Source organism: Culicoides brevitarsis, chromosome 1 (assembly GCF_036172545.1).
Source record: "Culicoides brevitarsis isolate CSIRO-B50_1 chromosome 1, AGI_CSIRO_Cbre_v1, whole genome shotgun sequence".
In the NCBI taxonomy this organism is placed as follows: Eukaryota; Metazoa; Arthropoda; class Insecta; order Diptera; family Ceratopogonidae; genus Culicoides; species Culicoides brevitarsis.
Genome location: NC_087085.1, coordinates 20,342,014 through 20,368,243, shown reverse-complemented (window position 1 = coordinate 20,368,243; position 26,230 = coordinate 20,342,014). Strand labels below are relative to the sequence as shown.

General features: G+C 30.6%; 2 protein-coding genes across 3 annotated transcripts in view; both read right to left on the bottom strand.

The window, feature by feature from the left end:
* Nucleotides 1–257: 257 nt before the first annotated feature.
* LOC134838169 (dehydrogenase/reductase SDR family member on chromosome X) lies at nucleotides 258–3,668 on the bottom strand. Of its 2 annotated transcripts, none has more exons than XM_063853641.1 (7): nucleotides 3,588–3,668; nucleotides 2,703–2,883; nucleotides 2,508–2,615; nucleotides 2,276–2,446; nucleotides 1,038–1,245; nucleotides 711–909; nucleotides 258–593 (listed from the first exon to the last, which is right to left on the bottom strand). In XM_063853641.1, exons 2-7 carry the CDS (start codon nucleotides 2,881–2,883, stop codon nucleotides 402–404), a joined length of 1,059 nt encoding a protein of 352 aa, XP_063709711.1. In that variant the 5' UTR covers nucleotides 3,588–3,668; the 3' UTR covers nucleotides 258–401. The 2 variants fall into 2 exon arrangements, with proteins under 2 accessions (XP_063709711.1, XP_063709712.1); XM_063853642.1 differs by lacking the exon at nucleotides 3,588–3,668 and adding an exon at nucleotides 3,362–3,381.
* A 1,937-nt stretch (nucleotides 3,669–5,605) lies between these two features.
* The window catches only part of LOC134837422 (protein commissureless 2 homolog), a 50,913-nt gene continuing 30,288 nt past the window's right edge, over nucleotides 5,606–26,230 (bottom strand). Inside the window, exon 2 of the mRNA XM_063852796.1 lies at nucleotides 5,606–6,321. Coding sequence (XP_063708866.1) covers nucleotides 5,699–6,321 — 623 coding nt within the window. The 3' untranslated portion in view covers nucleotides 5,606–5,698. The remainder of the gene's footprint in view (nucleotides 6,322–26,230) is intronic.

Genomic DNA, 26,230 nt, shown 5'->3' with positions numbered 1-26,230 from the left:
AGCAAAAAATAGTTTACTAGTCTTGTTTCGTCTCGATGTTGCAAGGAACGAACGACGAGGAAAAAAATCGGAAATAACTATTTTTGTTATAAAATATATTTAATAGGTTATATCTACAAATAACTTTTAAGACAACCTGTCAATTTATTTTATTTTCCGAATCAGTTTCTATTTATTATGTTTGATACGGTAACGACGATTGCCATTCGAACGTTTTCCTTGCTTCGAACGATGAACGGGAGATATTGCAGGAATTCGATGGGGAAATTAAATTGTTTATTTATATATCAAAGTTTCATTTTATTTCTATAAAAAAAGAACTAAAAAAAAGAAAAATCGAAGTAATGGAAAGAAACACCTAACTTTTGTGGAAGAATTTTAATCCAAACTCCCGTGCGACTTTAAATTCCTCCAAAGTCCTTAATTCGCAACAATTCGCAAGAAAGATTAAATAACCTTTCGCATCGTGCCGGATCCTTTACGCCATTTTTCTGTGGGAACGGCAGGCAGTTGCTGTAATACCCACCGCCTCTGCCTTCGAGTTTGGGATGAATTGCAGCATAAACCACCGTACGGGATCCTTGTTCGGGTGTCTAAATGATAAATTATATTTTAATTTATATCTTCTAGCAACTCATTATTATCATCATCATCATCATTCATTTTACGTGGCTGCAGTGTAAACATGGAAGAGAAAATGCAGTACGAACCTTGAAAAAGAACGCTCTGAACCACGGAATGGCACTCATGCCAGTGATGTTAAACAAGTCGGTATTCACGACGCCCGGATGCACGGCATAGCTGTGTACGTGCGCGCCACTTTCCTTCAGCTTCGCTTCCAGATGACGCGAGAAGAACATTTGAGCAAGTTTACTTTGCGAATAGGCATCAGCTGGGTAATATGACTTTCTGGATGCGTTTTTGTTTTTGTTGTCATAAAAATAGAAGAAAAACCGTTCGTTATAATTAATCATCAACAACGTGTCGTTGTCGTTGCAAGCAAAAAAGCTTCAAACGACGATGTAAAATTCACTCACTCTGAATTAATGTCGCTCCACTTAATTTCTCCCAACTGGTAAACACACGAGCTGACGTTTACAATGCGAGCACAACACTTTTCCGTGCCGGCTGCCTTCAGTTGCGGCAACAATAAATGTGTCAAGAGGAAGTGACCCAAATAATTTACCGCTAGTTGTGACTCGAAGCCATCTTCGGTGCGCTTCAACGGGACATTCATGATGCCAGCTGCAAAAAAAAAACGAGCAGAAACAAAAACATTGTAGTGCAATTTATGGTTGAAAGGCATTTTTTCTATTTAAATTTTTTCTTTTGTATTTGTGTAGATTTTTTTTATTGTGAAAAAATGAACGGAAAAGAAATATGGGATAAGGCTTGCATTCAGAACAAGAATCCAATACAATGTTAATTAAAAAAAAAATAGAAAAAAAAATTCATGGGTGACAATCTCGGTAACTAGAGCGCTTTTGTCAAAAAAAATATTTAAATTTTTAATTAAAAATTTAAATTTTTTAAATAAAAAATTAATAAAATTAAATTAAATTAATTATTTAATATAATTATTTTAATAAAAAATTAAATAATTAAACTTTTTTTAAGGTAATTAATTTTTTTAGAAAGTAAATTAAATATTTATTAAATAAAAAAATAATTTATTAATTTTTTTTTTATAAAAATGTTTAAATAATCTGGAAAAATGATTTTTTAAATTGAAAATTTTTTTCTCTAAAATGAAATTTTTTTCAAAAATTCGAAATTAAAAAATTTTAATTTGATATAATATTTTTTTTAGTCTTTAATATAAAATTGACATGAATATTCAATTTTAAACTTTGTAAATATAAAAAAATTAGAGTAAACTTTTGATTTTTTGGACCCATTTTGATTTGAAAAAATTTTTGACATTGGGCTTCATTTAAAAATTTTTATTGCAGCCATAAATACGGGCAATTTTTATGAAAAATAATAAAATTTTGAGAAAAAAATTCATTAAAATGCCTGCCTTTCTCTTTTTTTTCCAAGTGCCTTGAAGATTCCATCTCACTTTGCTTGAAACAAAAGGCAATAAATCTCAGAATCTTCAAATTCGAGGCAATTACTCAAGTGATGAATGTCGTATGTGACACAAACACACACACTCACATACAAGAAAATATTTTAATTAAAAACTTTTTTACTTCACATTTGTTTTTCCCTCCGTGCAAATGCAAAGTTTTTCCATAAATATTAAATTCACATATCACAGCGAGTCACTCACCATTGTTGATCAAAATATGAATTTTCGTAAACTTTTCCTGCACTTTTGCTGCAAATTGGCGCACCGACGACATTGAGCCCACATCCAAACGCTCATAATGCACCTTATTGTGTTTGCTTTCATCGATGAGTTTTTCAACGGCAGATTTTGCTTGCACGGGATCACGAACACCTGCGGTAATTTTTTCACGTGAGACAGGAAAAATTATTCAAAAGCAATTTGGTGATCTTACCAACGATAACTGTCATGTCACAATCCACTAATTTCTTGACGACATACAATCCAAGCCCACGATTTCCACCTGTGATGATCGCTACTTTGTCTGGTTGCGAGTACAGAGCTATTTGAACAGCAAATTTTCGCATTTAAGTTCAATATTTACTCGAGCTTTGTCGTTGCATGTCAAATAAATGATCACTTAACTCACCTATTTTGTTGCGATGTTTCAAGCCGATGTCTACGCCGCAACCTTTTATGCCTCCAATGATGAATTTGATCTCCGTTTTGAACTGAGGCCATGTTTTGGGGAGTTCTTCAGACGTTCGCATGAAATACAGGAGCGCCAAAGTGGCTACCAAGCCAGCAACGAGGAAGAAAAATACCATCATCTGTTGTAATAATGAATTTTAGTGGAATTTTTTATCTGACTTCAGGTGATATGACTTAATTTGTTACACGAGACACTTTCAAATCATTAACATATATATTTTTGGCAAATTCCGAAACACGACGCGGTAACGGTATGACAAATGAAATGATACTGAAACGCTTTCTGCTTGTGTTATTACATCAAAAGTTACGTCGTTCGTGTTCGTCGTTGAAAATACCGTGCGTGAGTAATCAAAAGAAATTCGAATGAAGGTCAAGCTCACGCTAATTCACTGCTATTACCAAATATTTATATTTCTAATATATTAACAAGACACGAGATGAATGGTCCAAAACCGGATTTTTTTTTATATATTTCGGAAATTCGAATAAATTAATCGGAACTTAATACGTGAGTAAATCTTGTACGTATTAACATGCACCGATGCGTCTGGTTTAAGTCTTTAAGAACGATAAAGACGTAAATTATTATCTCACCACAACGAAAAAAAAACAAGTCAATGTTCTTGAAATTGATTTTCAAGGCCAAATTATGAACTTTCTTTTCATGAATTTATCGAAATTTTTGTTTGTATCAGCAATTTTACTATTGCGCCACGTAATAAGTTGAATTTTTATTGAAATAGAGAATAACACGTCTTTGTAATGATTGAATTTCATCTAAAAGTTATGTAAAAGTTTTTTCTTATGCGATTTTACTCACTTTTTATTTATAAAACTCAATTTACGACACAAAAAATAAAATAAAAGCAATTCACGTGAAAAAAAGAAATTTAAAACTGTTTACTTATCAATTTCATTCGTCGCATAAGGCGTCGTTCATTTACTGTGAAACTTTTGACCCCCCTAGAATTTGTCTAGTGATAAAAGAAACAATTCAGTTTTCAAGTAATAGATTTTCAGAAAAATAATTTAGACTTATTTTGGGCCGGCAAATCTACCATTCACCTGATTATTAAACCTATAAGCTACTCAACATCCATTTTGCAGCTCTTCTTTGCTTCCATTAGTCTAATTCTGGTTCTCAAGATATCCTCTAAATATGTTCTATTCTCTTACTATCTATTACATTTGAGTCTAATAGTACTTTTTTTGCCATGGACTTTACATATTTAGGCTTCATAAACATTCGATTTATTTAGCATAAAAAAACAATAAACTATCATCTTCATCGTATAAAGTTTTGTCGATACACCATATTCTCTATTAGAGCGGATTGGAGCCAGATTTTTGTTAAAGTAATCGGTCTTAGAATGTATTTTCTAAAATTAAATTAACTTTTGTTAAAACTGTTTTTATTCATTCTGATGTATTTCTCCTTGATTTCTCCTGCGACTCTTCTTGATTAATTGGCATTACTAATGAATGTTCTTGCGGCGCGTATTATTACTATATTTTTTAATTTTCCTTAAAAATTACAACGGCACAGTTACAATTCGTCATTAACCTCTACCTCTCTATTTGCGATTCTTATATTGTATATACCTTTTTAAAGACAAGATTTTTGAGTTCCATTTTTCATATTACCCGTTTTAAAACAGATAGAGTACGCCTAAATAACCACGTTTCTTCTACATTTAAGGTATTCCCCCTCCGTGAGAGTACATCGTTAACTTGTTGAACTTGATCCCTCTCCTCACTTTAGTTTTGGACATGGTGAATGGATGACCCCTTAACTTATCAATTTCATTCGTCTCATAATGCATCTGAACTTGAATTAGCAAAGTTGCGAAATTGATAAACGCTCTGGTGGTAAATAGCTGAACTAAGTGAATTTGGGTATTTTCTGTACGAAAAACAGTATTGGTAGCTAGATTTTAAGGGTTGTTCAGAGAATCATAACGAAAGTTTCTTTACCATAAAATAAAAAAACACTTAACTTTTGCTCGTTAGCTAGAGTGTTGAATGGTAGAAAAAATCAAAACTATTTTGTTATGTTATTTTTGTTTGACTCCTGTTGAATCAAATCGATAAATTTCCGTTAAAATATCGACTTATCGTTTTCAAGAGGAGTATGAAAATGAGAAATACTTTTAAAATTCCAAAACTCAAAAAGACGTTATTTTCGTTATTTATTAAAAAGTAAAAGTAGATGAAGAAGGATTCCTAAAATTATTGGTGTAGTTGAGAGCAGCTTTTAAGAGTCCAGTCAATTAAACGCGAGCTATGTATTCTTTAAACTTTAATTTAATCCAAATTTAATCAAATACTTACAAATTTCACTTCAAAAAAATTAGAAAAATTTTTAAAAAATAAAACAACTTTTTGATTAATTTTTCAAGAAAATACAATTTATTAATATATCTTTGCACCAAAAAAAAATCTCACAAGATGAAATCCTCATTCTTATTAAATTTTATGTCTTTTAACTCTCATAGTATATTTAGTGTATCAATAAATTAGCTTACAATTATTATTCATTTATTTATTTATTTTTATTAATATTTTTAAACATCTTCCATATAATTTAATTTAATTAATATTTTTTCATTCTTTTTATTTATTTTTTACTTTTTAAGGCTCAGGCACTTAATAGCATTTATTGAAGTGGAGATGGCTGGATGGGTGCTGAATTTGAGAGAAAAAACAGAAGATTTTTCTTGCCTTGAGCAGAATTCTTTTTTAATACTCTTGTAAGTATTTTTTTTTATAGAGGGAGCTAATATTCATTAAGATTTATCACATTTTTATTATCCATTTTTCTTAAAATCTACAGTGATATATTTTACAGAATTTTTTTTCCTAAAAATTTACATTTAATATTTAAAGATTTTCCACAAATTCTTAGCTAAAACTAGATTTTTGGAATGTTTTTTAGCGATGAATTTCACACAAATTACTCAACGAATTCGCCTTAATCTTCATGTTGCTGCTAATAATTTGCAGTTTTCGATCTTTACTAATTTCTGGTGTCAAAATATCGTTATTGTAATGACTGTAAATGGGTTTTTGCGACACCACTTCAGTCAACAAAGATTTTTCCTCCGTAGTTGTGGTTGTTGTTGTATTTGTTGATGACGGAAAATTAATGATAAAACTCTCGCCGTTACTCAGGATATGACTAGGTGGCAAATCAGTGATTGGTTCCATGGTGTAAGTGGGTTTCGCAGGAATGCATTTCTCATGATGTGCCGATTTTTGTGGTAAAATGACGGAAACTTCGTAGCTGGGAGCTGATGTTGCCGTATCTTCGGGCGCTTGGTAATTGGTGATGTCGGATTTTTCGAGGTTGTCGTTGAAATTGAAAAGTTTCGTGAGAGATGGACGTTTTTGGGAGTTTACACTCGATTTGTGATTCAGCTTTGACTTCATTTGTTCCAAGGCGTCATCGTAGCTTGGAAGGCCAGAAACAAGAGTGTAACTGGGCAAGGAATCGTGATCAGATTCGTAAATTGTGACGTTGTTGACGGCGCTAGCAGATGCACGAGCAAGAGAAACTGCAAAAAAGAAGAAAAAAGTTTGGTAAGTAATTAAAATTTATAAAATTTCTTCAAAGAATCCTTGAAAAAAAAAATCGTGGGAACCCAAAAGTGACAAAGTACGAACAACTGAACATGAAAAAAAATTCTCATGCATGTTAAGTCCCTTAAATTTTAAAAGTCAAGTTCAAAAAAATTATTTTTATTTTCAAAACAAATCAAAACAAACAAAAAATTTGTATCGAATGTGACACATGACTTGTTGAGAGTTTAAAGTCGAGAAAAGGGAAAAAGGATGCAAACACATGTGTGACAAAAATTTGCGGAAACCCCTAGAAGCCGACACCAAAGTCAATATTTTTGGTCCTTTTTCATTAATTTACTAAACAACCTCAAGAAAAAATTTAAAAAAAGTAATTATAAGAGTCATCCCAGAAATATTTCATCATTATTGAGATATTCCTTTAATGCTCATGGTTATTTTTATTGATATAATTACAGTGTCTACGACAAGGTAACCAACAAAATTTCTCAGAAATATTAAATTTTTTCCATAATGCCTTCCATATAGACGAAAATATTTCTTAACGACTTCAAAGAGGCGTTATAATTAATGTACCGAATCGTGGGTCCTTCATCATCAAAGTTGTTTCCCTCTTTCTTCGGGTAAAAATTAAGTAAAATACAAGAAAAAGTAATAATTAACGTTTATTACAAAAAATTTGAACTTTTAGGGAGAAATCGTGATTGATTTCCACCACATACAAACACACAATGGACCAAAGATCGATCCGTTTATGGAAAAAGTCATTACAGTTGAACTTCCCTCCCGATCGAACAATGTAAAATCCCACATGATTACACTTGTCAGGAAAATCAAATCAACGAATTTATCCTTTTTGTAATTTTTTTCTTTCTTTCATTTTAGAAGCTTCCCCATCAACTCATACCTATACACAAAAAGAATACAACAAAGATGAAAAAGCGAAATTACAATGCAATTTAAATGAAAATATTATCCACACAGACATATGGCACAGTGATACAACCCCCGCAACAAAAGTCAAGTTGGTAGTAGGCAATAATGGTGTGACGAATGGTCCCTTCTGTTTTAGCGAGGTGATCCGAAATTACATTTATTATTATGATGCGGAATGATTTGAAAGTTGGATGAGTCACTGCTGCCGGCGGAATTTTCTTCTCGATTGTTGAAACGTCCTTATCGAGATCGAGATACGGGAAATGAGAATTGTTTTAAATTTGATTTTCATTAGATGACGAAATTTCCTCCTTAAAAAGGGGTGAAGATGCTTACTTTTTAATGAATGCACTTAGAAGTAACGAAGAAGAAAAATAAATTTATATTTAAGAAGCGAGACTTGATGGCACTTTGAAAGAAAAACAAAAGTCTATTTTACGACGATGATGAGTTTATCTAGTGCCGTTGCACCAGTCGAAAAATTTCTGGCAAGAGATTATCTCGTATGCATGGATTTGGTACAGATGTGACTTGTTGTGAAAAGTGACAGCGACACAAATTATGAGTGCATGTAACGATAACAAACGGAATTTTATGATTTTGGAATGTCAAGTCGCGGATTTGACAATGATTCAGAGACATTTTAATGCTGAGATTTTAAAATAAACTGAATTTGGTAAGTCTTCTTTTTAATCTCTTAGCTTTATTTTAGGTAAAGAATCAACCAGATTGTATAATATCGAACTGCAAATAGCCAGAACTCATTTTTTTTATAAGGGAGCAAGTGAGTTTAACAAGATGAGTGCTGCGATTGAGTTGTCAAGTGACTTTCGCGTCGCCAAAGACCAAATCAAGGAGTATTTTAAATGCCAGTATTCGCTAAGATAAAGTCGCGAGTGAAAAAATCTAATATCATGCTGTAAGGATGGACCAAGATAACAAGTAACAAGTACAAAAGAAAGATATGAAGCTACTTTTAGCATTTTTAGCTTCTGGTGCACTTTGGCTGTTTATCGTTTTATTATTTCTCGTTTCAAAAATTAAAAATGAGGCCATCAAATTATGGGAAGCTTCTTCTAACCTATGACATCTAAAAAGCCACCAATGCAATGAGAATTCTGTACAATTTTTTCTACCAAAAATCAGCTCTCGATATCAAAACAAAGAATTCTGCTATACAAAATTAATTTCAGACCAATTTTCTGTCATCAAAGCCTCGAGTCCATGAAAAACATAAATATTTTCCAAAACAAAATGCTGAGGATGGTTTGACTAGGCTTACTCAAAAATTATCTGATGACTCACCAAAATTTCTAATGGAGATTCTCCCCTTTTCACGCATCATAGCCACCTGAAAAGACGTCCATCAATCTTCAAATGAAACTGCATTAAAATTCACGTCTTTTGTCCTCTTTTTTTCTTTCATTTCCCACCCAATCAAGCACCTTATCAATAGGCAAAAGTAAATAACGATTAAGAACAATTTCGACAAAGGAGGAAATCAATCTCTCAAAGTGCAAATCTTGATTAAATATTTATTTTATCTCAGAGAAATACGATGGAAAATGCATTAAAAATGACTTGCAAACACTTGAGCCTCTTTATAGTCACAAAAAATAATCGTTACACGCGTAACCTTCCCCAAACACAAAAACGTACAATCGGCGAGAGAACATTTATTATAGGTGTAATAAAATAAAGTATTCCAATTGTGAGTCAGTAGCGAGTGAGGGGGAGACAATTGTACCTACTGTTCAACTATTTTCTGATGCATTAAATAGATTCACCGATTTTCTTTTTTTTTCATTTCATCTCATTTTTGTTTATTGGAGAATCGTTACATTGTTACGTACTAACACGGGGGTTATCATTACCCCAAAGGAATTGAATTTTTATTACGTTTTACGTGCAAAAAAGTAATGAAAATTTTCATCAAATCCAAGAGAGTCCCCTTTGGAATGATTTCGGGGATATTTGTGCAAATCCCCAGCTCATCGTTTTTCTTGAGCAGGCAATCATTTATCTTCAATTCAGGTCGGGGAACCCCTTTTTATGATCCAATCAACTCGTACTTGCTCAATATTTTTTTTTTTTGCAAGCTACCCTAACACAAATTTTCTTCGACTTTTGTTTGGGGGGTGGTGGTAAGCGCGATAACTACTTTCATTATTACAGAATTTTCTAAGCCAATGCAATGCGACAATATGGGGCGACAAAAATCCCTCATAATAACACGGATTATGTATTCAAATGATATCGTTTTGTCTTTTTTTGTTTTTTAATTTCACATGCAATTAAATGTCGTCATCTAATAAATTATTTTGGAGCTGTTTAGAATAATAAATGACAATTTCATTTGAGAGAAATGCGTCATCAGAATCATCTTTGGCTGGTATCTGGCTTGCATTTGAAATTTTCCATGATTGTCTCTTTCTTCCAAGGACGCTCTTTGTCACTCAAATTGGCAGAAAATTTAATTTTCTTCGAAATTAGGAGTTCGTTGACTTCTCGTGCTCGACTACAAAGTACTTCATTGTCATCCCAGTGCAAAAATGTCAGTTGCGGAAGATATTCTAGAATTTTTTCCACTTCCAGATCTTTTAAGTTATTGGCATAAAGATAAATAAACCTCAAATTTTTACATTTTCGTACAAGTTCTGGCTGGAACTCCATTAAATTATTTCGATCCAGATGCAGATACGTCAATCTCTTCAAATAATCGAATAAATTTGCATTCAACCTCGTTAGACGATTCATATTAACATCAAGATTTTCCAAATTCCTCAGGTGCTGAAAGGTATTCGGATGAAAATTTGCAATCCTATTCGACTCTAAGGACAATATTTGCAAATTTTCACATTCGTAGAAGGCATTTTGCCGCACTTCTTCAATCCTCAAGTCACGCATTATCAAAATTTCCACACTTGTAGTGAATTTGTGACAAATGGCGTTCGTTACAATCGGCATGACGCTCCTTTGGAAAGCAATAAATTTCACAAGTGATGCCTTCGTGGGTTGATCAAGCTCTGGATGCCACTCCACAAGAGGCAAAGTTATTGTTAAATTTTCAAAAGTGCATTTGTAGTCATTTTCTAGAGTGCACAAAAAGGTTGGAATGTCACCTTTTGAATAATTCAAAATTGAAATTAAAATTAATAATATTTTTAGCATTTTTGCGTGTTTTTAATTGAGATTCTGAATGAATACTGAAGTGAAATGGCGATAACCTTTAATTAGAAGAGCAATTTAAGGCAGTGACGGATCTAGAATGAATTTCAAGGGATCTAAAAAATTTTTAATATGATAACTTTAATCAATGAAATTTTTAAAAATCTTCAGATTCAATAAAAAAAAAATATTTTTAGCGCAACTGGTCAAACTATGACGTCAACTCTAAGCCAAAGAGGAAGAAGAGAGAAAGTCTCATTTCGTAAACCGGATTAAACCTTCCCCCATAAATCACGAAAATATTAAGAGAGACAAACATAAACAACATATTTTTGTCCGGGACTAAATCTTCCAAGAAAACAAAAATAATATTGAGTGTGGTTTTGTCTAACTTTCTCACATTTCGACTGAAAAAGAAAACAAATAAGTGTCGTGGAGTGATGTGTGACAAGTATAAGAGAGTGTGAACTTCTTCAAGGGTGAGTCTTTTTTGTGTTTATTTTTGGCAATATGGGAAAAATATTTGTGTTTGGGAGAAAAGAAAAACAGTAGCAAATCAAACTAAATAACAATTAAAAAGGACGACTTCATAAAAGACTTTTTGAAAGGAACCCTCTTCTTCAATTCAATACGACAAAAAAAAATCGTAAACGTCTTATCTCCCATCACTTAATTGGATTTACTGAGTGTTATTACAAAGTTTATTGCTGAATCGAGATTTCATTTCACGTGAACGACTCTCCGGGATAATAATTATCTCCACTGATTGCTTTCATTGTTTGAATATGTCTCAATAGAAAATCCCAAAAGTTCCACATGATTAGCCACGACAAACGCAAGGAAACCTTGCATGTGGTGTCTTGAACTCGCATTCACCGGTGCGAAGGAAAAAAAATCAATTTCTGAACCAAGAAATTGAAACATAAGACATTTTCGTAGATTTTTAACGCCATATTAACGTCAAGCAACAACCCCGTGAAACAACAACGACGTAACAAGCATGTGAGTCATGTTCGTAAGGAACTTAATTGAAATGTCACATCTTTTTTAGATTTTTTTTTTGTGTTACCTTAGACGTTGTCTGTGTCGCTCGATACAATGTAAAAATTGAAGAAGACAAACAAAAAACTATCAGACACTTTCTTTCGGTACGGACATGTGTGTTCACAATGGAAGAAAGAACGAACGAACGAAGGTTTGAGTCATTTCACTTGCTTGAATAAACAGAAAATTTTTAGCGTAACTTGATATGAATTGATATTTAATACGTTCCTAGGGGTTTTTTCTTTATTTTTTGTCTTTTCTTCAAATAAATGGAGGAAGAGACAGAAAATAAAAATAAATAAATAATAAGACCTGTGCGAAGAAAATATAATTTTTGAGTGCATTTTACGTCGATGGCACAAATAATCGTAAATTTTTAATATGGAACGGATGTTTAGGGTACTTCAATGTTTTTTGATTACTTTCTCTGAATGAAAAATATTTTTTAAACAAAAGAGAATTTTTTAAAAAAATATTTTTTTATGATTTTTTTTTATTTAAAAAATTAAAATAAAATTAAAAATAAAATAAATTGTTAATTAAAATTAATATGATTTAAATAATTTTTCAAATATATTTTTTATATTTTTTAATAATTTTTTTAAAATAAATTTTTAAATTTTTTAAATAAAATAATAATTTTTTTTTTTAAATAAAAAAATAATTTTTTTATATTTTTTAAAATAAATTTTTTGATATTTTTTAAAATAAATTTTTAAATATTTTTTTTTTTAAAATAAATTTTAAATATTTTTTTAAATTTAAATATTTAAAATAAATTTTTAATAAATAAATAAATTTTAAGTATTTTTTTAAAATAAATTTTAAATATTTTTTTAAAATAAATTTTAAATTTTTTTAATTTTAATAAATTTTAATATTTTTTTTAAATAAATTTTTAATATTTTTTAAAATATTTTTTTTAGTATTTTTAAATAAAATTTTTAATATTTTTTTTAAATAATTTTTTAACATAAAAATATTTTTTAATAAAAGTTAACTAAGCAAAAATATTTTATTTTTTAAAATTAACTTTTAAAAAATGTTCGCTCTACTAAAAATTTCCTTTAAAAAAAATTTAAATGAAGATATTCAATTTTTCGTTTAAACAAATAAAATGTGTAAAAAATCAAAATGATGATTGAATGTCACTTTGCTTCATTTCATGCTGACATGCAACGAATGTATCTAGAAGTGGAAACAGATTGTCATAGCAGAGACAAAATACAACAAAAGAAAACATTTTTCCTGTTGCGACTTGCGAAGAAAATATAAATTTCGAGATAATTACTGGCATCGTTGTAATCCCCATAATTAAAACCGGTAATGAAGTAGAAAAAAAGAAAGAAAACATTTCCCTGATGATGTAGTTGTGTGTATTTGTGGCGCGCATGGTGAATGGAAATATATGCAACGAGACCTTTTTACAACAAATTAAATTGTGTACCGCTCTCGTCAACTGATTTATGTCAACTTTAATTATCATTTTTTATCTAATTTTGTTTTTCTTTCTCTTTTGTAGGAATTATTGAGAAGAAAATGACGATGAGGGACTTTTTAATGAGAGACACCTGAAACGCAGTCATTAAAAGAAATTCCAAAGAAATAAATCAATATTTGTTAAAAGGGAACATTTTTCGGAAGAAAACTTCTGGGCGACACTTGCAAGAATGCAATCGAAGTAAATATTAATGAAAAAATCCCCTTTTGTGCCTCCTTTCATGTTGTGTAAATATTAGCATTTTTTGTGTATCATATTTTTTCTTTACCCACTTTAACGCCACACTTTATTTCGTTAAATAGAGAACACTTTCGGAATATTAAATGAACGTGCGAAAGTCCCCCCTACCGTTTTTCTTTCCTTCATTGGCCAACGAAAACAGCGGTGAATCATTTTATTACACATCACATTTTCTGCACCAACTGCATGCGATTGCATGACATTCCTTTTTATAACATTTTACGACGACGTGTCGTCTTGCCCCCTAAATTGTATCAATCATTTACGCATCTCTTGGTTTTTTTTCCCTCATTTTCGGGAGACACACATGCACCGTGTGACGTGATCGGGAATTTTTATGTTCGAAAATTGCTCATTCGATGCTGCGAAAAGACTTTAAAAAATCTAATTTCACGAATTTATGGAGCGTATTCCATCAAAATCATGTCAAAATATTTTTTAATGTCACCTACGCAAGAAAATATGACAAAAGAAAGAGAAAAAGAGAGATTATCGTGGATTATTGAGGTAGGTTAAACATGCTTTTTATGCGGAACCATGCTGTTTTATTACCCATTATACTCTTTTTCTTTGCATAAATTTATATTTTTTTGTCTATTTTTAGCCAAAATTCCTGAAATCCAATTTTTTGACGAATATCGAGGAAATGTCTCCAGTCACATGTCCAAATTTCATCCTTAAATCCCTAATATCGGGACAAAAAATAATCAAAAATCCCGAATTCGTCACAGTTGGAAATTACATTGGTGCAGGTTCACCTTTTCTTATGAAAAAAAAAAACAAAACCAGCCTTTTTGTAATACTAACAAAACAAGTGAATGGAACAAAATCTTTAAATCCCACACATAAATAATAAAAAAAATATTTTTAATATAAATCGAGATGCACCGAAGGTAATAGTTTCAGATTTTTATCTATAAAAAAAAACATTTTTTTTATTTTACGGGATGAATGTGGAAGAACATAAAAAAAACTCATCAATAATAAATTTTTTAAAAAAATTTCTAGACATTAACGAGTTTGTCTATATTTATGAAATAAAAAAAAAGAATAAAAATCATAATAGAAGAAAGTGACGAATATTACGAAAGAATAATAAGCGAAGAAAGAACCCTAAATGCGTTCCTATTAATTTTTGATGATTGAGTGCATTAATCGTTGTCTCTTATTACATTTTTTGTGTTTTTTCTTTCATTTTTTTGTTTGAAGCAAAAGTTATTTCAAAATCAAACAAATTAACGAGCGATATTAAGCAAGCGAGTAAGCGGCGATGCTGGGACCGCCTATGGCTCGATTATACGCAACAATATGCATTGTTTCTTAGAAGAATGACATCTCCAACAGGGTGTTTTATTTTACTGAACATTCAAAAAATTGAAGAAAAAAACGAAAAAAAACGTTCACAATCAATTTACAAGAAATAACAGTCTCTCGTTTGTCTGTAAACTTTTTATTTATTAATTTGTTTGAAAAGTAAATAAATAAACATGTTGTTACTTTGTTCTTTTGTTGGTATGGTTTTTTTTCTTTGACATGGCGCTAATTCGCAGTCAATTAGAGGATTTCTTGGAGAGTAGCCAGAAGAATATTAGATTGACACCTTCTAATAATTTTTTTTCTGTATGGAATTTTTGGCAAGTTACGCATATTTTTATGCCTTAAATGTCGTAAAAACTCCCACAGATGACGTTTTGTATTGTTTGGGATAAAGAAGTAATAAATATTTGATGGAACAATAACATTTTTTTTAACAAATACTGTCTATAAAAGTGTATTTTTGTTCGCACAAAGTATACTCGATGACGTAAAAATAGGTAATTCTGCTAAAAAAATTTATATTCAACATTTTTTCTTCATTTTTAAAAATTTTAATTTAAGTTAAATTTTTTTTTTATTCTAAAAATAATTTTGAAAAGTCTCAAAACCATCTGAAAAAAAATTGAATATAAAAAAAATTAACTAAGTTTTTACGTTAAAAAAATAAAAAAATTGTTTTAATAAAAAAAATAAATTGAAAATAAATTTTTTAAAAAAATATTTAAAAAAAAAATTAAAATAAATTTAAAAAATAATTAAAAATGTTAATTAAAAATTTTTATTTTTTTTCATCAATTTTTTAGATCATTTTTTTTATTTTTTTTTTTTTGAATTGTTTAAAATATTTTTATTTTTTAACAAACTTTAAGAAAAATATTTTAAAATTTTCTCTTTAAATAAATTCAATTTTTAATAAATTAAATCTTTTTAAACATTTAAATTTTCAAATTTTCTAAAAAGACAAAATTGAAAAAATATTAAAATTAACCTCAAAAGTCTAAAAATCTCCCAATTTTTTACCGAAAAGTAATTTTTGCGTCCCTTGAGCATCTTTCATATCGAAAAAAAGTTGTCAATACCCAACTTCCGATAAATTTTTCTCACAACAAAAGACATCTCGATTGCGTAAAAGTTACAACCAAAACACATGTTATCAGTTCACTTTTTAAATATTTGATGCACACAACAACATAAATATAAAATATTTGTTTGTTTCATATCCGATTCCACGATAAAATAGTTGAAACAAATGTCCTAAGGGAACATTAAGATTGATTGACTATAACACTCGTTGACAGCTTTGTTACGTATACATTTTACATCGTTGCATGGATGTAAATAACAAAACGAGATAAAACATGGAAATAAATGAGAATTTAAATGGTAAACAGAACGAGATAGCAGTTTCTCGTTTCTTTTGTCAGAATATTACAAGATTTTAAATTGAAAATTGCATCCTTTTTTTAAAAAAAGACACAAAAGAGCCGATGCAACTATTTATCAAGCAATTATGAACTCCATCAAATCCTTTTTATCCGTTGTTTAAACAGGAAATTGTTGCGCAAATATTGGCATGAAAGCTTATTGAACATTTTTTAAGTAGTTAGGTAGTTGCAACTTGTCTTGATGTTCATGTTCACTCGGTGCAATGAGGAGAAATAATTTTTTATTTGATTAAATATCTGGAATCTGCCGAGTTGTGTCTTTGAAAAGAGTAGTAATAACCATTATCATCATCATCTTCGTGAACAATGTTAGAGATAGTGCTCCGAGGTGTGAAAAAAGTTAAATTTAACTCATCAAGAATTTTTTCTTAATAAAAATCGCTTCAAAAGAGCTAAATTAAAGTTTTGGAACCTTTTTGAGCTTTACTTATGCTCTTTTGATTCAAATTTCAAATTGAAAGTTCATATCCTAAAATTATGCAATGAGCTCAATTATTCATTATTGGCTCCTTTGAGGTATGCAATCAACATCGAACATAAAAATTTCTGTTTTTCACAGTTTTTCACTTTCATTTTCGGATTTTTTTAGTGCAAAAACCTTTTGAATACAAATTAAAACATTTTACAAAAAATCTTTTCAAAAATTTGTTTACAAAAATTAAGTTAATGCGTTACAAAATATGTATGGATTTCAAAATTCAATATGGCGCCAATTTGAGTCAAACAAAGTACTTTAAAAAAACAGTTTTGAATTAAAATTTGTTTAATTTTTAAGAAATTTTGTTCTTTTTAAAAATTTTAAAAAACTTTTATGAACTCCTAGAAGAGTAAAATAAATCCACTTTCTTACCACGAGACATATAAGGGATAGATAAATACACTTATTTCTTACAATATTACGAAGATTATCATTATATTTACACTGCAAAAGTTTACAAACAGTTCTAATAAAGTAACAATGATGATGGCAAGAAATCCGACTCGGCCAGGAAGATGAATGGATGGGAATTTGAGCAATTGTCTCTTTTTTCCTATATTGAAAATATTTTATATTGTTAACTGGATGAAATTTATATTAAATTGAGAGAAGAAGAAAAAAATATTTGAGATAACGCACACATAAATTGTTGATACAAAAGACGAAGAAAAATTACAACCAGCATCAAATGGCACATTACTTTAATCTTTAATTCTTTCGGGTGAATTTAAAATAAAATTTATAATGATCACAATTAAATTGGAGAAAAAAAGATTTTTTTTGTCGATTTATGATAACGACACAATTAAATGACTCATTCAATAAATAATAATGGAGTTGCAACCAATTTATTAAACTATCATCACATTTTTTTTCGTGTTCGACGTTTAATTTTATTTCATTTTTCAATGAAAGTTATCAATGTGTGGTTTTAATTTTGTTTCATGAGGGCAACTTTTTTTTTGTAAATTTGATGCATGTTCAAGTTTTAATTAAAATTCGTCACTTGAAAATTTTTATGAGTGAATAAGGGTTGTCTATATTTTCACGAACATTCAAAATTTTTCAAAAATTAAAATAAAATAAAAATTTTTAATGTCCGTCCGATAAAAAAAATTCTCGCTTAGAGATAAATTTATGAGAATAAACAGGTGTTGATTGTTGACGTTATTTTTTCACATAATTAAAATATTTTTTTTATTTTTAGTGCATTTTTATTGATTAGATAAATAATTATTGCGAGTTTCTACATTTTTAGTGTGCATATTTGTGCTTTGACGTTTAAAAATTTTTAAAAAAATTTGTTAGTTTTAATTAAAATTTAAATAAATTAAATTTCATGCAAATTTAATTATTGAATTTAAAATTAAATTTATTTAATTTAATTTAAATTTGCATGATTTTTTAAAGCGAATTTAATTATTTTAATGTTAAAATAATTTTTAATTTTTTTTTTAAATTTAATAAATTTTAATTTAATAAATTAATTTAATTTAATTTAATTTTAATTAATTTAAATTTTTAAAATCGAAATATATGCTCAAAAATTTCAATTTTATCAAAATTTTCGATAATTTTTAAAAATTTAATTTTTTTTTCTAAAAATTAATTTTTAAATAATTAATTTTATTTATATTTCAGAACAACATCTCGCATAACCAGCAAATTCGAGTAACTTAATTGACAAATTGCACCATATCTTTCCAGAGTTACACTATGAAATCCACCAGCGGTAAATCCTCCTTGAATCCTATCGGAATTCAATAAAATCAAGAACATTTTCTGATGTCTTACTTCCAATTCGTACCATGGCATGTCATAAATTGCTTCTTGCACATTTTCGAATTTTTCCAAAATTTTCTCGTTAATGTAGCAGCACAGCAAAAAGACAAGTCCGATTAAATTTACGCCGATTGCAAAGACATATTTCTCCTTCAAAATGATAAAAATCAATCCAGAGAGCAAAAAAGTTCCAAAAGTCGCAATTTCGAGAACTAAGAAAACATCGCGAAACGTTCGATTGACAGATGACACGACCGAGCTGACATCACAAATCATGTCCGTGAGAAGTTTCATGCACTCAACGGGGCTGACGATTAAGTCGTTTACCATTTTTTGCACAACATCGCACAAGAGATCCAAAAAAGCGAAAATATGCAAAATTACGCAGAGAAAATGGCCGAAAAAATAAATGAAAAGTGATGCTGTTAGCACTGTGAATAAAGTTTGAGCTCCAACGGTGGTCCAGAAAGCCAGCGGGGTCTGTTGATTCGCAAAAGGCAAATACAAAGGAATTGGCAACGTATAACGAGCGATGATTTTTTCGGGTAAACAAAAACTTATGACCGTAATTCCGATGGAAACACCAGCGGCATCAAAATACGTCAGTTTCCACAACCATTTTAAGGCTTTTAAAGTCCTTCGGCGCAACGAGCTCTTCCAAACTTCAATGTCCTCAAAGTACTTTCCCTCGATGTCGTACAAATCAGCACACCAATTAACGGCATTCTCAATTTTACCCGCACTATGGATGACTCCAACAAATATGATGCTAGTGTCCATTCCAAGGGTCCCACAAAAAATGACATAAATTAGTCCTTTTTCCGTCACAATGAGAGTTGAGACCACTAAAATCGCCAACACAATTATGAGCAAAGGAAATTTTAGTGCCAAACATCTTTCAACTCTCGATAAAGATGAAATTCTCTTGGTTTTCCACAATTTTAAAAGAGCAGAAATCCCGGAATTGGCACTGAACTCCTGGAGAAGCTCATTAATCGCGTGGAAAGATATTTTCTTTTTTAATTTTATCATTTTCAATCACTTTTTAATGGTAAACTGATGAAGAACTTGACGAGTTGTTGCATTTTTATAGAGTGACAGGTAATTAAATTGGAAAAACAGTCGCAATTAATTGATATTGTAGATTTAAATTATTTACAGGATTTTTCAGGACATTTTTTATTGATCCACAGATGTTGAGTTGGCGTCAATTATTTACTTGACGGCGATAATTTTTCGCATTTTTAATTCATTTTGTTGTAATTTAGTCGGATAAGTCTTTTTTTTTTCTTTTTTTAGCTCTACAAAACAAAAATATCCAAAATAATTTTTCTAGATTAGAATTTGTTTTATTCATTAAAATATTTTATTTTTTTAATAATCCTAAATTAATATTTTTTTTATTATTTTTTTTTAATAATTATTTTAATTTTTTTATTTATTTTTTTTTCTCATATTTAGACTTTTTTAGATTAAGAATTTTTTTAAGATTAAAATATGCTGAAAAATTAATAAAAATATGAATTTCTATATGAATTTATTACCCTCAACTAAAAAATGTGAAAACTCACAATAATTATTTATCTAATCAATAAAAATGCAGTTAAAATTGAAAAATAATAATAATTAGGTATGTATTGAACACCTGTTCAATATCATAAAATTGTCTCATAAAATTATTAAAAAAATCAAGAAAAACTAAAATATCAGCAAAAAAGATCTTATTTTATTTGGATTTTCTGTCACACATTTTTTAATATTTTTTAATTAAATTAAATTTAATTTGATTTTATTGAAATTTAAAAATTATTGATTATTAAAAATTTAATTAAATTAAAAATAATTAAAAAAAAATAAATAAAAAAATAATTTAAAGAATAAATACCTAAATAAATTTAAATTTTCATAGAATTATTTTTTTAAAATTAAATAACTTTTTATTTATTTTTAATTAAATTTTAATTAATTTAAAATTATTTTTTTTAAATTAAATGAATTTTTATAAAAAAAAATAAAAATGCGCAAATCCAAAATTTTATTTTCATCATTTTCAGACGAGTTCATGTCAAAGTAGCTGTTATGTTATATTAAATTTTTTTCAAAGGATCACTTGAACCATAGAACATCACTTTTCGGTAAGCAAATTAAATTTACTAACAAAAATCTTGTTTCATCACCACAGACTTGTCGTACATCGAAAAAAGACAAATAAAGACAATGCTCTCTAAAATTATGATGTTGACATTATCTGACGTTAAAAATCTTTTTAAAATCATTTATCATCGTTTTATGTCGTACCCAAAGTAGGTATCTCTCGTTCGTTAATATGCATGCATGCAAATGATGACGGTTCATTAACCGGATGATTGAAAAACAAAAGATGAGTTTCCGGTTTTTTTTTTCGTCAATTGCACAAAAAAATGGGGTTTTATGACGAAAGATGGACCAACTTCTTTTCGAGTTCATTACCACACGACGACGACGACAACGAGAAAAGTGAGTCATGCATCAAAATCTGCCACTTGTGACCGTCAAATATCACTTTCGTCATCAGTTTTGCGCGCTGAATGGCTGTCATGCATGTCTCCTGACATGAATTTGCTGCGACAATATTGACAATGCACAGCGAATAATTATGATAATTAGTGTTTCATGATCTAGTGGAAGGTGAGCTAAAGACGTTCTTCTATGTAAGTACAGAAAATTCCCCAATAACTGGTTTGAACGATAAAAATAGTGTGTAGCTGGTGTTATTTGTTATTCTTCTTTGCACAAACAACAACAAACGGTAAAATTATTACAAGTCAAGTACTTGCCAGCGAAGAAAGATACATGTAAAAATGTAAGAAGATGATCAGTATTTGCTGGACTTCGAACGAGAACGGTAGAAAAAAATTTTAGACTCGAAAAAATTTGTGACTTCTAATTAAATTAAGAGAGAAACTCTAATGTGGCGAGTAAACAGCAGTATTTTTGTCATTTTTTTGGCATGCTCGTTAGAAGTGAGCGCTTTGAGGTGTTACAAGTGTAACCAAACTGAGATATTTACACGGAAATGTGTGATCGACAGTGCTGACGAGGTCGAATGTGCCGAGGGAGAAGTTTGTTCTTACGGTAGAACTGTCAAAGGTGAGCTTTTTCATCGATTTTCCTTCAAAATTTTCATAATTTTCAATTTTAAATATTTTTAAAAGGTGAAAACCTCCCAGATCTCATCGGATGTGAACGGAAAGAAAGCTGCGATGCCGATTCTGCCACTGGATGTAAGACCTGCGACACGAATTTGTGCAATATTTTCGCAAGAAACGTCGTTGCCTTTGAAAATCGCATTGAAATCACGAAATTGCCTTCGGGAGAGACGATCATCAAGGAAGAACATTCCGCGCCAACGATTAATCAGCCCGTTGCTGTTCCCCTGCCTGTGACACAACCCATCAACAATCAATTTCCGTTCCAATTTCCCTTTTTCCAGTTACCGAACTTTGGTTTCAATAATTACGGCTTCACCGGAGGCTTTAACAGACCTCAACAAGGAGGATTTCCGCACGAAAATTTCTTCAAACCACCATTTTTTGTCTCGCAATCGTCTCAGGTGCATCCCCCAACGCAGTCAATGACGCAAAATTACCCGCCATACGCTCCCTTCTTCAGTTTTGCTCCTTTTGGAATGCCCCAAGCACGTCCCCCATACGTTCATGAGCCACAAGTGTTCCCGCGACCACAACCAGAAACCATTCCCGTTGCTCAAAATGAACTCCCGCAACGTCCTTTGGTGATAATTACTCCTCCGCGAGAAGAAAATGAAATTTTCGTTAAGCCAATTGAACCTGAAGTGCCAGAAAAAGTTGAAACCACGACTGAACAACCCACAACTCTCAAGCCACCGTCTTTGGCGACGTCAATTTTGCAACAATTCTCTTCAAATCCCGCAGATCCGAACAGAACGCCATCGATTAGTGATTTAGTGTTGAATTTGGGAGCTTCAACGACGAAACCGACTGAAAAACCTGCCGAAATAACGACAAAACAACCACTTGACGTTCCGGTAACCATCCCAGAGATCATTGAAAACACCGAAAATCCAGAAATAACTGAACTTCCAACAAATAAAGACTTTATTGCGTTACAAACGGATGCCACAACAACTGCCAAGTCACTCGAAACCACAACTTTGGACTCAAAAACGGAAATTTCATCAACAACTTCGTCGCCGATAATCGCTAGGGCAGCTGAAGAAGACGAAGATGACGACAACGACGTGAACCCAAGCAAAAATGAACCCGAAAATCTCCGTTTTGACATCAGACGCGAAGATGAAAAGCTGGAAGAAGTAAAATTTCCGGAAACTTTTTACTTTGAGACTCAATCCGGGGACATTTCGTTCGAATCTGCACCTCAAGAGTCCGCTGAAATGCCCGTTTTTAGTAAATTACGCTAAATTATTGTGAATAAAATCATCAAAAATAATAATTTTGACCTTTTTGATCCGCTGCTATCAGTTTTTGTTTCGCTTCTCTCTTTTTCTCTCATCGCACGTCATGGATTTGCGACGACTCACGTTGCGGTAAGCCCGCAAAACTGTGAAATCCCCATCGCGAGTGTGTTTCTTGTACGTAACAGAAGAAGACAAAACAGGTTATTGCAAAGAATTCGATTCTAAAGAAATTGTGGATCGTGTTTTTTGCTGTATTTACAAACAATCGCACAAAAGTGTATAAAGTCTGTTCACCTCTTGCACGGACATCTCATTCGTTGTTCTCTAAGTGACTTGATTAGACGTGATTTTAATCAAAATAATTAAAAATCTAAAAAAATTCCAATTAAAATTAAAATTTTAAAGATGAGTGAAAAAATTTTTGTTGCATTTTTGGCATTTTTTGCCGTTTTGACGATCGTTGCTGCCTTTCCTGGCCAAATAAATCAAGGACAAGCGCGTGGATGGGGAGGTCATCATCACTCGCATGACGGAAAATCCGACGAAGGACATTGGGGACATCATCATCAGCATCACGGAGGCAATTGGCATCACAATCACGGCGATGGGCATTATGGAGGATGGCATCATCATCATGACGAGACCAATAAAGGAGGAGATTGGGGTCATCATCATGGACCAGCTCCTCAACAAGGCACCGAAAATCATCACCAACCACTTCCATCGCATGAGAAGCCCGCAAACGTTCCGGTTCAGGAACCACAAAGGCCGTTAATTCCCGCAAATGGACCTGAAACGAACATTGAACAAACAATCGCCGAAGTTTTTCCCACAAATCGCGTTGATGATGTAGAAAATCTTAGACCCGTTGTGGATGTGCGAGTGGAAAGTCCTTCGCCGAGCCGGCCAGCAGGAGTGCCGTCCATTAGTGATGCTGTGTTAACGGGAGATTATTCGAAAATTAACTAATATTTGATGAAATTTTTTGTTCAATGAAAAAAAAATCGCCGGCGGTTACTTTACTTTATTTGATGTTATGAATGAATTCAAACATTGACGCAATAAAATGTTTAATCGATTGCATAACGACTCATCTCCAATTTGATGAATGAATGAGCGCGAAACCGTGTGTTGGTGAATTTAAAAATTTATTTATTTAAAAAAAATTAACTTGAGCGCATTTATTCATTTTTAATTTAAATTTAAATTAAAAAATATTTAAAATAAATTAAAAATAAAATATTAAAAAAATTATTTAATTTTTTTAAAATTTTCCAAAATAAAAAAAAATAAAAAAAGAAATATAAAAAATTCAAAAATTGTTTAAAGAAAATTTTTTAGTAATTTTTTTCTCAATTAAAATTTATTTTTTTAAATAAATAATTTTTCTGTTATTAAAATTAAAAAATATTTAAAATAAATTGAAAAAAAAATATTAAAAAAATTATTTAAATTTTTTAAAATTTTCGAAATTAAAAAAAAAATAAAAAAAATATAAAAAATTCAAAAATTGTTTGAAGAAAATTTTTTAGTAAGTTTTTTCTCAATTAAAATTTATTTTTTTAAATAAATAATTTTTCTGGAAATTTCTTAAAACTAAAAATTTTTTATGAAAATGAATTAAATAATAAAATTAATTAAAATATTTTTTTCTTATTAAAAACTGATTTTAAAATATTTATGATAATTTGACAATATTTTTTTTATTTAAAATTAATTATTTTAAGAATTTTTTTTTTGTGAAAATATGATTTATTTTTATTTATTCTTTTTTTCAATTTTCTACCATATGAAAATTATTAATTTACTTTTAATTAATTTTTTTTTTCAATTTTGAATTTTTTTTTTGTATTTTTTTTAACGGACAAAAACATGAAAAAATATCTTTTTTTAAACATAAAAAATCAAAATTCACTTAATAAAAATAGATTGATTCACCGGCAAAAATCATGATTTTGCATAAATTTTCACCATGCATCGTTTATTGCCGTTTTATCTTTTTTTTCTATTACTCATCACATTGGTATCCATCCAAAAAAAAATCACCACGGGACATTTCTACGCGATAAAAACTGGTGCAATCAAGTTCAAGGTTGCTCAACAAAATTCCAACTAAATTAATGGCTCTTTAATTTTTAATTATCCTCCATGTTTTTCGATAAATTTGTGTTAGTAAGTCCCAAACTGCGTTCATTTAAATAAAATTCTTGCTAAAAAAAATCTTTCCGGTTTTTCATCGAACTCATCCAATTTATGGCAAAACCAGTTGCTTTATATTTTTATTAAAAATAAAAATAGTCACCGCCGAAATATTCACTTTATTATATTCTAATATTGCGATATACATTTATACTACAACATAATTTGAATTTTTCGTCAGTCGGATCTCGTAATTCGGTGCGTGCGGAACGTCTTTTACAAGCCACACAAAAAATTTAAATTAAAATTTAATAAAAACCTGATTTTTTTTTGGTCATATCAATACGTGACACACACGACACGTGCAGAAATGCGTGCAATGAAGCAACTAACGACACTTTTGTGTCTATTTCTGATAGTTGGAGTAACTTTTGGGAGTCCCGTGAAACGCAAGCCATGGCGACCGTCGAATCCGCGCGGCAGCCGCAACAAGGAGGCGTCATCGTCGGATGACATAACAACGCCAAAAACAGTCGAAACAGGTAAATTTTTATATAATAATCGACCTTTCAAGGCCGTACGTTTTATTTGACTTTATTTTTTGTTTATTTTGTAAAAATATTTTTAGAGACAAGACAACAAGTGAATGTTAATGATGCAATTAGTACGACAACGACCTCAACCACCACGACAACGACCGAGGCTCCTAAGGATGTAATTACGAACGCTCCTGATTTGGCCAAAGAAGTGCCTTCACCGAAAACGGAGATACTTGAAACACCTGGTGATGCTTCGGATCAACCCAAACAAGCAATTGAATTAATTAAAAATGCCGAAATAGCAACGACGACGACAAGTATTTCGATGAATGGAGATGTCAAACCAGTTGATGAAAAAAAATCCGATGATGTTGAGTCGAAGGCGAAAATTGTTGTGACCGATAGTAAACCTGCCGTTGGTGCTGACGTAAGAAGCGAGGCAATGTCAACAGGAACTACAACGACTACCGTTACACAAACAACTGAAATTCCTGAGAAATTGACCTCCGAGGCGACAACTGGAGCAGTTTCGAGTACCGTGGAGACATCGACGATGGAAAAAACGAGCTCGGAAGTTGTTGTCACAGAATCTTCAAGCACGGTTCCAGCCTTGGAAGCATCAACAACTGAAAAAATGAGCGTTGAAGTCACGGAAACGACTGAAAAAGCAACTTCTGAGGCTCCGAGTTCAACATCGACGACGGAAAAATCAAGTTCTGAAGCTGCAGAATCCTTCACAACACAAAATTTACCAGAAACAACGGAAAATACGTTAAAAGAAACGGATGTCTTGAGTTTTGAAAAGCTCGCTCATTTGATTCGAACTGATACAGTCGAGGAAGAAAAGCCTGAAATGCCAA